We start from the raw sequence: 14,598 nt of genomic DNA, 5'->3' as shown, positions 1-14,598 counted from the left end.
ACAGATAAATTATGTGATCCCACAGACTGTAAAGCAGCCAAGTGTTCTAAAGCAGAACAAGGAAGCAGTTTGGTAAATGTAAATATTCTTAGAGGGATGATAGAACAGTATCTGAAATCAAAATCATCCCAGAGAATCTGGGCAGTGAGTACCACAGCGATTTGCTTTAGGCAGGACTTTTCTAAACTGCAACTTCCCGTTTTGCCCAATTCATTCCATCATAAACCTGGAAAATCCTTTCAGGGATTATCTAATTTAATTTAGCTCCTCCATTTTTATAGGTGGACCATTTTTATAGGTGAACATGCCTTTGAGAATCAGATCCTAGGTATAAAGTATCTCCTGGGCCTCATAACTCCTCAATGTTTGGGCTCCTCTCTGAAGTCTTTTTCCTATTCAAACTACTTTGCTAACATAGTCTATTAATCCACACTGTCTATCCTCTTTTACATCTTTCTCACTATCTCTCTTTTCGCTAGGAAATCACCTTCTATATTTTATAAATTTTGGACACCTAGCTCTTATATTTCCTTTGTGTGACAGAATTTTAAAAAGGTACATGGGACAAAGGCCACCTTCTCCTAAGCTGCATTCCCGAATGCAGTCAAGCAAACAGCCACTAGTTTATTGGCCACCTCGTCTTAATCTAGGGTATCTAGTCACTTTAAATTAGAGGAGAACCATGTTTCCAAACAGAAACTACATTCTAGTTCCAGGAGGGCCCATCGAACCTTGGATTTAGCTTAAACACGCTGCTTGACTTGGATATTGTCCCCAATTTCCTCAAGTAGCTGAAAAGCATATTCCTTTCCCTTATATTTTGTAAATTTTCTCTGACTACCAGCAAGGGGCTCTGAGATAAGCAAAAGGCTCATATTCCTGACTTGCCTCTTTCATTCATTCAATGTTCATTAGAACACCAACTTTCAGTGCTTAGGATACAGATAAAAGACATTGTACCCCTGCCCTGAGTAACTCAAAACACCTTCATTCCTTAGCATCCCTTGGGTTCACCAAAGATTGTCCCTGATTTGGCAAAATTGTTTTCTGGCCAATGGCTTATTAAAACCAACATGAGGCCGGGGCCATGGCTCACAGTTGTAATCCCAGCACTTTGGGAAGCCAAGGCAGGTGGATCATGAAGTCAGGAGTTCGAGATCAGCCTGGCCAACACAGTGACACCCCGTCTCTACTAAAAATACAAAAATTAGCTGGGCGTGGTGGTGGGCACCTGTAATCCCAGCCACTCGGGAGGCTGAGGCAGGAGGATCGCTTGAACCCGGAAGGTAGAGGTTGCATTGAGCCAAGATCGTAGCACTGCATTCCAGCCTGGGAGACAGAGACTTCGTCTCAAAAAAAAAAAAAAAAAGCCAACATGAAAGAAAAGAAAAAAGTCACTTCCAATGCTAAGAGTGGGTCTTTTTGGCTCTCTAATCAATACAAGTTGAATTCTGGGCCTCTCTAACATATATAAATGGCCCAGATTCTCAGGATTTTGCTTTTAGGCAGATACTATACTATGCTTGGCAATTTACAGATCTTGTCTCTAATCCTTATAACCCTACAGTCAATTTCAGAAATGTCAGAGTATATGGGAGAAGAGGGAATGTTAAATCTACGAAACAAATTATTAATGCTGTTACTAGCTGTGAAATCTGGAGGTTTAAACTCTGTGGGTCTCAGTTTTCACCTGTAAAATCGGGATAACAGAACACCTACCTCAGAGTTATGAGGATAAATGTACACAGGTGTTTAGATTATAAACACTATGTAAATGTTAGCTATTAATGTTAAATGAGAACACTAAAGTTCAGAGAATTCAAGTGACAAAGTCGCATAGCTGTGATCTTTGTTAGGCCACACTCCAGAGTCCCTGCTCTTTGCCTCACACCATCTAACCAAAATCCTTCCTCCCTGGATGGGACTACTACTGCCATTTCCAAAAAAACAAAGCCTTCTAAATGCATGTCAATAGGGGGTTTCCCCCAGGTGGTTTATTATCCTGCTAAATAGGCATCTTGGGGGAAGGATTCCTAGACTAGAGAGAGGAAGTCTCCCGACAGGTTAGATTTCAAGAGTACAGTAAGAATATGGAAAGAAAAAGCCTTATCTGTCTCAGTTATTAGGTTTCATAATTAAAGAAATTTAACTAAATTGACGAATGCAGTGGAAGATTTCATGTGAATCTTGAAATCCAAACATTAAGATAAAAAAGAAAGGCTTGTATTTTCTTATAACTAAGCTGCAATCCCCACAGAACACAAAAATGTTTTCAAAGGTACATTACATGAAACTCCAAGAACATCAAGATAATTACAGAGCTCTTAGGAAGGAAGCCCAAATAATTATCTCACTCATCTTTCAACACCTACCCAAGCTTCACCTTGAGTTCTGATGCAGTAACTCCTTATTTGTTATTCACATTGTTACGTGACATTTCTTCAGCCAGCAAGCCCACTACAGGATGAGTTCTACCTAGCAACTACCCTAAGGAGTAAATCTCTAACTCTTTAACAACACAGTAATTGACTTACACTAAAATGTTACTCACACAAGGAAAGGATATTCTTAGACCAGAGGAAGAGATGCCTCTCCTATACAGACTTTATTACCATCTCAGTGAAAACCAGGTTAAAAGCAAACCAACTTACAAAATGGCATTACCGAAATCACAACTCTAAGACTCAGTGATAGCCAAATATGTGTGAGGAAAGCAAACAAGCAAGCTATTCTTGATGGAAGTTTTAAAAAGCACGATAGAATCTTTATCTCTTATAAATAGTTCATTATTTTATAGCAATGACTCTTAAGAAATTCTATTGTCAGATTTATTTCCACAATTATAAGTCTACCCTTGGTGAGGCAACTGGTTCTCTGGAAAAACTGCTGCCACAAGACAATTATCAGTTAAGCAACAAGTTTCATGTAGCAGGTAACAAAAGCTTTATCAGAGAACTCAGTGAGAGTGCACTACCACACATTTCATGTATTCCCAAGCAAAGAAAACTTAAAATGATATGAACTCATTTTCAATGAAAGTAGCTCAATTATGGAGGGAAATAAGAAAACTCCAAAGTAAAAAAGTACTACTAATGGTATCTGGCGAAGTCACCATCTTCTTACTAACATTTCGTTAGTTCATTTAGACCTGGAGTTCTCATATATTTTGGCCTGAGTGTTCTTCGGGACCCCTTTTACACTCTTAAAAAGTTGAAGGACCCTAAAGGGTTGATATTTATGTGGCTTTGCCTATTGATATTTATCATACTGGAAAATAAAACTATGAAAAATTTAAAATATTTAATAATCCATTTAAATTTAATAAATCCACCACATGTTCGTATAACATTTTTATGAAAAATAAAATTGTCCAATAAAACATAAAAATTAGAAGAGTGGCACTGTTTTACATTTTGCTAATCTCCTTAATATCTGGCTTAATCCTAGCAGCTAGATCTCCTACATGCTTCTCCATTCAGTATATTGTGATCTTTTGTTGTTGTTGAAGCACAGGCAGAAAATCTGACCCCACAGATTTATAATCGGAAAAGGAAGCAGTACTTGCTTTTTAAAGTAATTATGGATAGTCTTCTTTGATACTACACCAAAACTCAGTAAGTGGTACTTTCTTAAAGGTTAGTTCAGTGTGAGTTTAAAAACGTATCAATGAACTACGTGTAATCCATTACATTAAAATCTATTGATCAATCTGGCATTTTGAACAGATCTCTTACCCATGCAGGTTCCTGTAACATCACACACAGATCTTTTGGAAAATACTCAATTACTGAGATATTCAGATTTTCAAAATGTTGACACATTTCATAACATCAAAAATCACATTTGTTAATTTCATCATCCATCTCACCAGAAAAGGTTTTAACCATTGGGAAGCTGTCAAGCTCTTAGTGGCAAGTACAAGTTTTCCAAAACCAATTGTTGCTTGAAAGCTCAAATTTTATTTACTGGCAATCAATACTGTCAGTTTTTCTTGATATGACAGACTCACTGTTCATTTAAGAAAAAACAGTCTGTCGGGAGGCTGAGGCAGGAGAATGGCGTGAACCCAGGAGGCAGAGCTTGCAGTGAGCTGAGATCTGGCCACTGCACTCCAGCCTGGGCGACAGAGTGAGACTCCGTCTCAAAAAAAAAAAAAGAAAAAAAGAAAAAACAGTCTGCCAAATGTCCAAGGCTGAATCAAGTATAGTTTAATTATTTCAAGTATTCCATGAACAAAAGTAGCTAGCTCAGATCACAACATAATCACACAAGCAATTTGTCTTAACCATTTTATTTTAGTTTGCACCAGAAGTGCTTTGCATGTACTTTTCCATTTTGTCACACAGAATATCAAAAGTACATGTACTCAAGGGTCAAGATTTAATCATCATTTTTACTGCTACATCAAGGATGACATTAAGTGGAAAAGTCTTTTTAAAAAATACAAGTGCATGGAAGTGAAGAATATAATGACTACTAATACAGTTTGTGCCTTGATTTCTGGTAAGGGACCAACAGTTTTTACTCACTATTGTTTCTGCAAAATCAGTGTAAATGTCAATACAGTGAAAAAGGCAAATGATGTCTTAGCATTATGATTAAAATATATTTGAGAACATCCTGAAAGGGTCTCAAGGACCCCCAGAGGTTTGCAGACCACACTTTGAAAATCACTGGTTTGGATGCAACCATAAATAAATTTAAGGACTCAATAAATGGGAAGAGTTTAAGTTTGAAACAAACAATAGTAATGAATGGTCAACGAATGACAGAAAATACACGTGAGTACTACTTCATTATTTGTTTATAAATTTTAAAAGGCAAGGGATGAGGAAGCAGGACAAAGTACATAAGGCTACAAAGAAGTGTTCTGTCTTCCAGCTTTTCTTTCTTTTGTGACAGAAAGACTAAATTAGATAAATTGGAGTTAGCCGTAATAAAAAGAACATTGGATCTGATCCAGTGGAGCATAAGGAATTTTTAAAAGACTGAATTTTTAATTCTTCCAAGGTGATACAGCTTCATGACTGAAATGAGGACTTGAATTAATAAAATTAGTTTTAAAAATGAAAACTGCCGGGCATGGTGGCTCACATCTGTAATCCCAGTACTTTGGGAGGCTGAGGCAGGTGGATCACTTGATGTCAGGAGTTCGAGACCAGCCTGGCCAACATGGTGAAACCCTGTCTCTACTAAAAATACAAAAATTAGCTGGGCACAGTGGTGGATGCCTGTAATCCCAGCTACTCAGGAGGCTGAGGCAGGACAATCGCTTGAACCCAGGAAGATGAGGTTGCAGTGAGCCCAGATCGCACCACTGCACTCCAGCCTGGGCAACAGAGTGAGACTCCATCACAAAAAAAAAAAAGAAAGAAAGAAAATTATATGGTTAAGCTATTCCCTTCACGGAATCAGTCTATGCTTCATTTTGAGGTAGATTTGTTACTAAAATGTTTCCTGAGCCCTAAACTATGCGATTATACCTGAAGGAAACATCATAGATAAAGTATCACAGGAAATCTAATCAATTATCTCTTTTTTTCATCAGCGTTTTAGAAGAAAATAGAGCATACAGAAATTTGGGCACTATTATGATGTAAGAGCAAGCAGAACCCATTCCTAGACCTCCAAAATGCTCTCATACACAGATCTAAAAATCCCCAATTCTATGAAATGTAAAGAGGAACTGGAAATAAACAGCTGGGAAGATTATCCATCTTTTTCACATGAAGAATTTAGTTGTGCATTTCTCTCTAAAAAAATATGAATCTTGAGTATATTTTTAATGAGTTATAAATTGTTTCCAATGCAAACAGTTGTTCAAGCAAGTATCTGTTAGATACATTCTCTGCTAATAATACCACTACAATTCCAATGTGCTATAGCTATTACTCTAACAACTCCCTTAATCACTATTACCAAATTTTTAAAGTAATTCCTCACTTGGGCAGTGAGTGCAGTCACTCTTCTGGGTCAAACCACCCACAGAGTATATCTTCAAATCAAATGCCTGGATTTGTTTCCCTGAATACATTACATATTGCTGCCCAGGGAATTGGTTTTAGAAACATTACACCTGCCAGCTGACTTATCAACAGGGCCCATAGAACTGACACCAACTTAAAGGAAAGAATCAGTCCAGAAACAGAAAAATATACTGCTACTGCCATCTGTGGTTTATGCTTGAATAGCTTCTCTGGTGTAAACAAATTGAAGGGTGTAGAGTTTACAATTAGAATCCAAAGACCTCATCATTTAAAGACACTTTTTTAAAGTCAATTCTTAATGTAACAAATTGTATGGTTTATTTAGTACAAGACATAAGAATCTATAATTCTGTATTTGAGCTTATTATATAATGCTGATGGAGAAACCACAAACTACCCTGAATGAAAACTACTCCATTGCATAACTTTATTTGTCCCAAACACACACTCCCTAAAGAAACTCAAAACATTTGAAACCCTCCCGTGAATTTATAATTAGAATCATTTCTCTTTTGAAATCGTGACTATCAATATTAAAACAGCCCCCGAAATTTTTAAAGCAAAAAAATTTTAGGAAATCCAGGAATTTTCTATTTAGACATAGAATTTGGCCAGTTAGCTTCTGTCAAGATAAACATTTGGGAATTCAATTATTCCTATAATTTTTTTAAGAACAAAAATTCCAAAATGCAAATGAAGTTTCAAAGTAGGCTATTTTCACAACATATTTTCTCTCAGTTTGCTTTCTCAAATGACAACCACTGTAGCCTGGGGATCAAAAGATTTGGTGCAGCTGGAGGTGGGGAAGAAAGCAATTCAGCTCCCCAGCAGCCAGCTGAGGAAATCCTGGTCCGCTCCCAAACTAAATCACTGTTAATTAGAATTACCAGATTACACTAGTAAATAACTGTAACCAATGAAAAAATCTGGGTTTTTTGAGAAGCTTCTCTACAAAGGCTGCTGTTTAATGCAGGTAACAAAGAATGAAGAACGAAATACCATAGGAAATGTTTTATTCTTTCAAATTATGCTCTCTTCTTCTTCCTGTGGTTATTTCTCCACCATACTGAAAACTAGGTTAGACATCTGACAATGGTTTTCTTCTGATTTTCCACTACCTACTAAGGGTGTTACAGTCTAACACCCTTGTCTTTTTCTTAAAGAGAAGCCATGTTGGAAAACAAGCAATAAACAAAAGACTTGGCTGAATTCTAGAAATCTGTATGTCAAAGTTACATCTAGAGAAGTTTTTTTAAATTTAAGCTCAGCTGAATCTGAAACTTTAGCTCTAGAAAGCTCAGTACCCAAGAAAGAATTACCTGCTCGGTACCAAACCACTTTCTTGCTGATTTTTAATAATTCTGGTATTTCTGAACCCTAGTTATCAAAGGCATCCATAAACCCTTAAGAAATTACCTGAGCCAGGAAAAAACTTTAATTAAAAAGTTAAGGTTCATCTTAAAGAAGAAGTGTGAAAGAAAATATTTTCCTTCACAACTTAATTGGTTTTGGAAATGCTCTCAAAGTATTACAAAGAGTTGGGTATATCAGATCACTACTTACGGGGGCAGATTAGATAGCTACCTTCTGTTAAAAATCGTTTCAAGCACATTTATCCTTTACTGAAATACAAGTGTGTTTATCTGTTGATTCAGAATTTTGATTTTTCTAATTGACCTTTTTCACACATTACTAGAATCTGTTTTTACACATGAAATAAGGCACTTTTATTGTCCTACTTAAAAAAATAGACTGAACCAACAATGTAAAATTTACTCTAAAATACATCTTCTCAAGTGTCACTTTCAACTTAATTATTATGCATGGAAAAAATACTGAACAGAAAAGTGTCATTAATTTGGCTATAAACCAAAAATAAACTTAAGAAGCAAAAATTATGACCAGCCCCAAAGATCTCGATGAATTTGCTGACAATGAAGTCTCCTAATGTGGGAGAATCTATCCTGGCTTTATGCAATTCTTAAGTCAGAAGTTGCCATCTGAACACAGTTCATTAACAGACCAATTTTTCAACACAACTAATAAATAATACCTACCCAATTATAAAAACGAAGTGGTAAGTCTTCCTACTAACACAGATGAAACTAACACAGCTCCAAGCTCCAAAACATGCAAGCATCATTAGCAATTTAAAGCCAACTTGCACAACAAACGCTAGGGGTGGTATAAGAAACTTCCTTAACCAATGTTACAGCAACAGTTGGCATTTCCACCTAACATCCTCCACTATTCTAAAATGTGGTATTTTAATCTAAACTCTATTTTCCACCTTTGCCCCAAAACTCTAGAAAAAAAGTAGGGAATGAGAAACAAGGAAATTCTAAATAAAATACGGAAATGTGTGATTTGGATATATTTTTGGAAATTTACCAGCAGTTTTTTTTTTTTTCATTAGTTCCTCATCCAGCTCCCTTTCATGTGCTAACACATGTGCCTTGCATACACCTTTTTGCTACAGAAGTCACAATGAATTATAGATTAGGAATCATGTCATCATATTTTGGTTACATGAATCAGAACTGTTGACAGATTTGGTGGCTTGTACACTAGAGATTGTAAATGTGGTCATCTCCCACCTCAGCTATGCAAAATCACCACTTGAATTTGCTCACTGTTGCCTTTCTTCTACCTTAGCCATCTTTGGAGGTCACAGAAGCTACCAAAAAAAAGCAAAACCTGCGTGCTGTTTTTGTTTTTGTTTTTCTAATGGGAGTAGGAAAAAATTCTGGGGCAACTCAGAATTAACTTAATTTTTAAAATCACAAAACTGAAAAGTTAAATCACCATGGGAAACAGTTGCCAATTTATTTTCCCGAATAAACATTTGGACGGCATGGTTACAGCAGGAGAAAAAGGAATCCTGCTATTTGGTGAACTTCTCCCCATTTCCTCTAAAGTGTAATTACATAAAATATGCTTTTAATTACTTATAATGGCTTATAACCTTCCTTTGCCTTCCTTTGCTTTAAATATTTAAAAGTCTATTCCCTCATTCTCTTAAAATGAACAAGTGCAATATTCAGCATACACTTCCTCAAATCATTCATCTTCCTTTGAAATCCCAAAAGGGAGCAGTCCTCTATTACAACTAAATGAGTTCATGTTTGTTATGAAAACCTACAAGCAACAACTGAAAATAGCGCAGTCAGCACAGGGAATTCCTGGAAGGATGATGGTGCATCAAAAGGCTAGAAAGAAACTCTGTTCTGACAGAATAAAAACCATTCAAAGGACTGTAAATTCAGCATCAATGGCGTTTCCAGTAGGAAAACATTTCTAAAATGCCACCTCCAGTTTATTTCTTCATGACAGAAACCAAAAGACCCCCATCTATATAGTTGTCTCTTGAAAATAGTTCGTACAAAATAGAAATCAGCCACTATGATTAAAAAAGAGATAATTATTTTCTACTCAGAACAAGCAGTTTCATGTATTTTTGGAAAAAAAAATATTAATTAGGAAGCCACAGAGAAAAAATGTGCCCATTGTTCCAAAAGCAAACTTAAACTTTTTTTTGACAATTCTTCTGTGAGCATGTTAACTTCCTAAGTGCTAATGAACATAAATTGTAAAACACTGCACGATGTTAGCTTTTACACTGAAAAATATCCCACAACGGTCTAGCTTCTCGTGTATTTTAAGCCCATCAAGCTGCCAGAAGTTCCCATTGCATTTTCAGCAAAAAGAAAACATCTGTACCACTAACTTAGACTAATGTAAAATATTAAAGCCACCTTAGCCTATATGGATTGCTCGATAACATTATTTCAAATGGTTCTGACCAATCGAGGAAATGAGACTATGAGTGGGAAATCTGATTAAGAGTTAAAATTACCACTGAGTTCTTTAAAATGTACCAATGAATAATTAATAACAAATGCAGTTCTTAGGTTTCTCTTACAACACTATTATTCTCAAGTAGAATTGAAAGCAATATTGCAGTAAATATTGAATTGCAGTAAAATCCGTCATCTACATTATATGCACAGGTGGGTACAGGAAGTATTCACACATAGGAAGGCATCACAGAAATATACACGCTAACATGGGATATGAGATAGGTTGGGGCTTGGATTCAAAAACACCAGCATGGGTAATTTTAGATCAGGATTTACAACACTCACAAATTAATACCAAACCAAATCTCCACACAAACTAGCTTAAAAAGTCAAAGGCATTAAAGAAATCCTTTGTTCCTATGATACCGTCTCCTACACTAACTGGATTCCAGCTTTCCCTTTTGTGACAAGGAATTTTATTGATCTCAAACATGGTCACATTCAGAAATTAGTTGCCAACGACAGCCCACGGAACGGCCAGCCACCTAGACATCACACACAAATTTAAAAAAACAAAAAACAAAAAAAAGCTTTGAAAACACATCACTATTTTTAAGATCAGCAGTATCAAGTGAAGTTAACCAAGCTCTCTTCTACACGGACTTTTCTCTTTAGTAAAAACACCAGATCTCCTGAACTAACAAAATGTTTGACGAGTTAATAAACGTATGAAGGCATAGATCCAACCCACTCATTCAACAATTGAGCGCCTAAGTGACCTATTTTCAGGTTACTTTCCCCACACCTGCCAGGTCACTGTCCTGATTGAGAAACCTCTTGGTGAAGCAGTTAATTTTTAGTGCCTCCTAACTGTCCTGGGTGTTTGCATTCAATTTGAAATCTGTTACTTGTGAGACACTGTTCGGTCCTAGATCTTTCAGAGAATTGCGAGTTTATGGCGCAGCGAGGGGAGGAGGTACGGATCTCTGAGAGCCTCCCTTTATTCGGAAATGAGGAGATGTGAAAGGTGGAAAACAGGGCAAATAAATAAATAAATCGGGTTGGCCGCCGGAGCGTTTGCCGGCCGGTGCGAGCACCCTTTGTAATGCAGGCCTCCCGGGGCGATCGCCTGCGCTAATTGCTCCAGGGCGCTTTCCAAGTTCAAAAGTTCACCTTTTACGACCTCACAAAAGCTCCTAACACGTTACCAATAAAAACATTCCGCGGCAAACACCGAGGAGGAAAATATCAAACAGATACAAATAAAACACCCCGCAGGGGGAGGGAGCGAAGGGGAGGAGGGTGAGGAAGCCCCGAGGAACCTGAGGAGCTGGCCCGGGCGAGGGGGCAAGGGACGAGCGGTAGGAGGAAGGGCCGGGCCAGGTGAGGGATTCTCAGCGCCCAGGGTCCCGCATCGGGACAAGGAAGAGGAGAACTAAGACTAAGAGGTGGGGACCGAGACCTGCTGGGCAGAAGCCGGGAGGAGGCAGGTGTCCGCGGCCCCGGGGCGTGCTGGAGCCCTCGACCAGGGAAAGCCGCTGCCTGGCGGAGAGGGGGGCTGAGCAGGGGCGGCGACCGGCCAGAGAGCGCGGGGCGTTGGGGAAGGTGAGGCGCAGAGGAAGCAGGAGGCGCGAAGGGGTCCGAAAAAGGAAACCACTGGGGGATGTCTAGCGAACAGGGGTTCGGAAGAGGTGGGGGACTCGCAGTATTCAAGGGAGAACGCGCGAGGCTGCAGATGAGGAAAACACTCTAGAAAGCTGAGCGGTACAAGGGTGCTGTGGAGTCGGGTCGACAGGGCAAGAAGCGAGCGTCCTCGGTGGGAGGAGGAACCCCTGTGGGGGAAAATAGAGGCTCTGCGCGAAGGGGACTCTAGTGAAAGGGAATGCCCCCACTGACGGACCGCGGGGGGAACTTCCAAGCTAAGGGGCCCCGGGGGAAGGGAGGGTTCGGCGCTGGGAAGACAGGGGGAGGGGACCCGGGGGGAGGAGGGAGGATTGGTGCTGAGGGAACGGGGGGAGGGGAGGTCTGTGCAGAAGGGACGGGGGGAGGGGGAAATGAAGCTCGGTGCCCAGGGACCCGGGCAGGGGGAGGGTCCGCGCGGAAGGGAACGGGGACGGAGGAGGAGGGTCCACCCTGAGCGAGACCGGGGAGAAGAGGGAGGGTCCGCGACGAGGGGGATCGGGGTGAAGGTCCACGCTAAGGGGCCGCGGAGTCGCTGCGGCTTCCCGGGGCGGGGGTTGGCTGAGAGCAGGGGGATCCCTGGAGGAGGCTCAGGAGGCCGGTTCCTGCCTGGCCCGGACGTCGCAGGCCCCTCACCCACCGTTGCGCGGCGGCGGAGGGAGCGCGGCGGGCGGCTCCAGGAACCCCGCCGAGCCCCCGCCGCCTCCCCCTCCGCTAGGCGGCCGTTCGTCCCGCTCCATGCGGTGGTGCCTAGGGTCCGCGCCGGGTTTGCTGCTCCGCCATGACCGGCGCCCTAGTCGCCGTGGTCGTCGTCCGCTGAGGGGAGGAGGCTGTCAGGAGCCCGCGGGCTCCTGGCCGCGGCGCTCTCTGGGCCCCTAGCCGCCAGGCTCCGCGCCGCTCCGCGCCCCTCCGCGCCGCGCCCCCTCAGCACTGGCCAGCTCCCTCCCCTGACGTCACACGCCGCTGCCGCGCACGGCCCTGCGGGGCACGCTGGGAGTTGGAGTCCGTTCAGCGAGGCCGGCCACTCCGACCGCACCAACTGAAGGGGTGGAAGGAGGGATAAGCGGCACTGAGAAGGGAAAGCGAAAGTCTGTCAATATCAAGAACGATGACAAAGAGTTTGATGTCTACGTAGTAAGCGGGTACTTCCGGGCCTTCTCTTGATTGTGATTTATACCTGATCAAAGTTCCCTAAGAGTCCTCGTAACCCCCCACCCCAACAATGAGTCTTTCCAAGGAGGCGGATCGCGAGGCAGCCGGGTGAGCACGTGCAACGAAGCCCAGCCCCGTGGGCGGGGCCCTGGAGGCGGGGCTTGAAGGTACTCACGACGGCCTCTCCCTGCCGCTGCAGGACAAATTGGACCGGAGATTAAAGGACCGGAGTTTAACTTGAGGTGACTGCGTTCGTATGCAAATAGAATCTATAAAACTCTTCTTTCCGGGGTAGTCTTTAAAGCCTTTTTACCTCCGGGTGGGCGGGAAAGACCAAAGTTTCCCCTCCTCCCCTTTCATTTTCCCCCTGCCCATAGAACAGATGGGCAAACTAAGCTCCGGGCCATTGGGGCTATTAAGGAAAGCCCTAGGCTCTTGACTCCAGGTGTCTTGAAACCTTCCGTTTGAGAGGGATCTCTTACTCAGTCTTGTTCGCCTTCCCCTTTCCTCAGTTTCCCTATCTGTAAAAGGGGGTTGGAATAAGGACGGGATCCAGTTGGAAGATCGTAAACCCCTGCCCCTCCCACCTCAGTTTCCCGAAGCTTTCCGGAAGCAAAATCCCGAATTTTGCAGCTGCTCCGCGGCCCCCGGCCGAATCCGCCCGCTGCGGCCACCAGGTGGCGCGCGGCCACCGGTCACTGGGCGCGCCGGGGTGTCCGCCTTCAGCGACCCCTTCGGAAAAGGACTTCGCTGCTGCCGCCCAGGGTCTAAGGCCTACCTGGCCCGCTTGAAGACAAAGAACGAGAACGTTGGTGCTTTGCCCGCCTCTGCTCTGCTGGATTATGCTGCAGCTTCCTCGGTGGCCGCTCATTCGCCCTCTCCTGCTCCACCTGCCCCACCAATGCCTTAGCTCTTTTGTGTCATTTTTGCCTAATTTTAAGTCCTCGTCCTGGCATTCGCATCCCTGCTTGACCTGACCTTTGCCCACGTTTCGCACCACACCCCTTCCCTCACCTGCTACGAAAGTTGCAACGCTTCTCTGCACTTGCGGGCAGCTGGACCTTACCAACACTGGTGAAACTATTTCATATGTAATCTGGGAGACTTACATTATCACTCTGCCGTCTAAACCTCGTACCCGCTCTATGAGGTAGCAACAATTTTATCCCTATCCAGCAATTCTGGTGATGAAGTCCACCAGAAGTGATGAGGATTCCAGCTCCATTCTGTCACATACCAGAACCTTAATCCTTGGCTCCTTCAAGCTGGAACGCGGCTGAGTTCACCAGACCCACTCCCACACTCCTATGCATCTTTCAAGATCCTGTTCAAATGTTTCTTCAGTGGCATCTTCCTTAATACCTTCCACCGAGGGACAACTAGATCCCCTCTGCTAGGTAGCAGTGTTTCGGAGCTAAACCCTGTGACTGAGAGAGGACGGCCTGCCATTCCCTCAGCTATGGGTTCTAAAATATGTTAGGACCTTGCTGGGCGCGGTGGCTCACACCTGTAATCCCAGCACTTTGGGAGACTGAGGCGGGTGGATAACCTGAGGTCGGGAGTTTGAGACCAGCCTGACCAACATGGAGAAAACCCGTCTCTACTAAAAATACAAAATTAGCCAGGCGTGGTGGCGCATGCCAGTAATCCCAGCTACTCGGGAGGCTGAGGCAGGAGAATCATTTGAACCTGGGAGGCAGAGATTGCGGTGAGCCGAGATCCCACCATCGCACTCCAGCCTGGGCAACAGAGTGAGATTCCATTTCAAAAAAAAAAAGGAATTTTTATTAAGAGCAAAACTCTGTCTCAAAAAAAAAAAAGTCAGGACCATCTGGCCTTTCTCGGGACTCTACCTTTTTGTCACAGGTTCTGGTGGTAGTGAGTTCTCTGTCCCTGGAGATGCCATCAGAGCCTAAGTGGCACTGCAGAAACATGCAGCCCTAGGGTTTTGGTAGTTGATGAAGATTCTAAGTCAACCC

At 42.4% G+C, this 14,598-nt stretch overlaps 1 protein-coding gene across 2 annotated transcripts in view; it reads right to left on the bottom strand.

The window, feature by feature from the left end:
- Positions 1-12,426, bottom strand: part of NR6A1 (nuclear receptor subfamily 6 group A member 1) — a 266,623-nt gene extending 254,197 nt beyond the window's left edge. For both annotated transcript variants that reach the window (XM_030919982.1, XM_030919983.1), the window contains exon 1: positions 12,108-12,426. In XM_030919982.1, the coding sequence (XP_030775842.1) occupies positions 12,108-12,207 (100 nt within the window). In that variant the 5' untranslated portion in view covers positions 12,208-12,426. The remainder of the gene's footprint in view (positions 1-12,107) is intronic.
- Between the last annotated feature and the right edge of the window lie 2,172 nt (positions 12,427-14,598).

This window comes from Rhinopithecus roxellana, chromosome 16 (assembly GCF_007565055.1).
Source record: "Rhinopithecus roxellana isolate Shanxi Qingling chromosome 16, ASM756505v1, whole genome shotgun sequence".
In the NCBI taxonomy this organism is placed as follows: domain Eukaryota; kingdom Metazoa; phylum Chordata; class Mammalia; order Primates; family Cercopithecidae; genus Rhinopithecus; species Rhinopithecus roxellana.
Note: the sequence above shows the minus strand (reverse complement) of the source record. Positions and strands in the feature narration are given on the sequence as shown.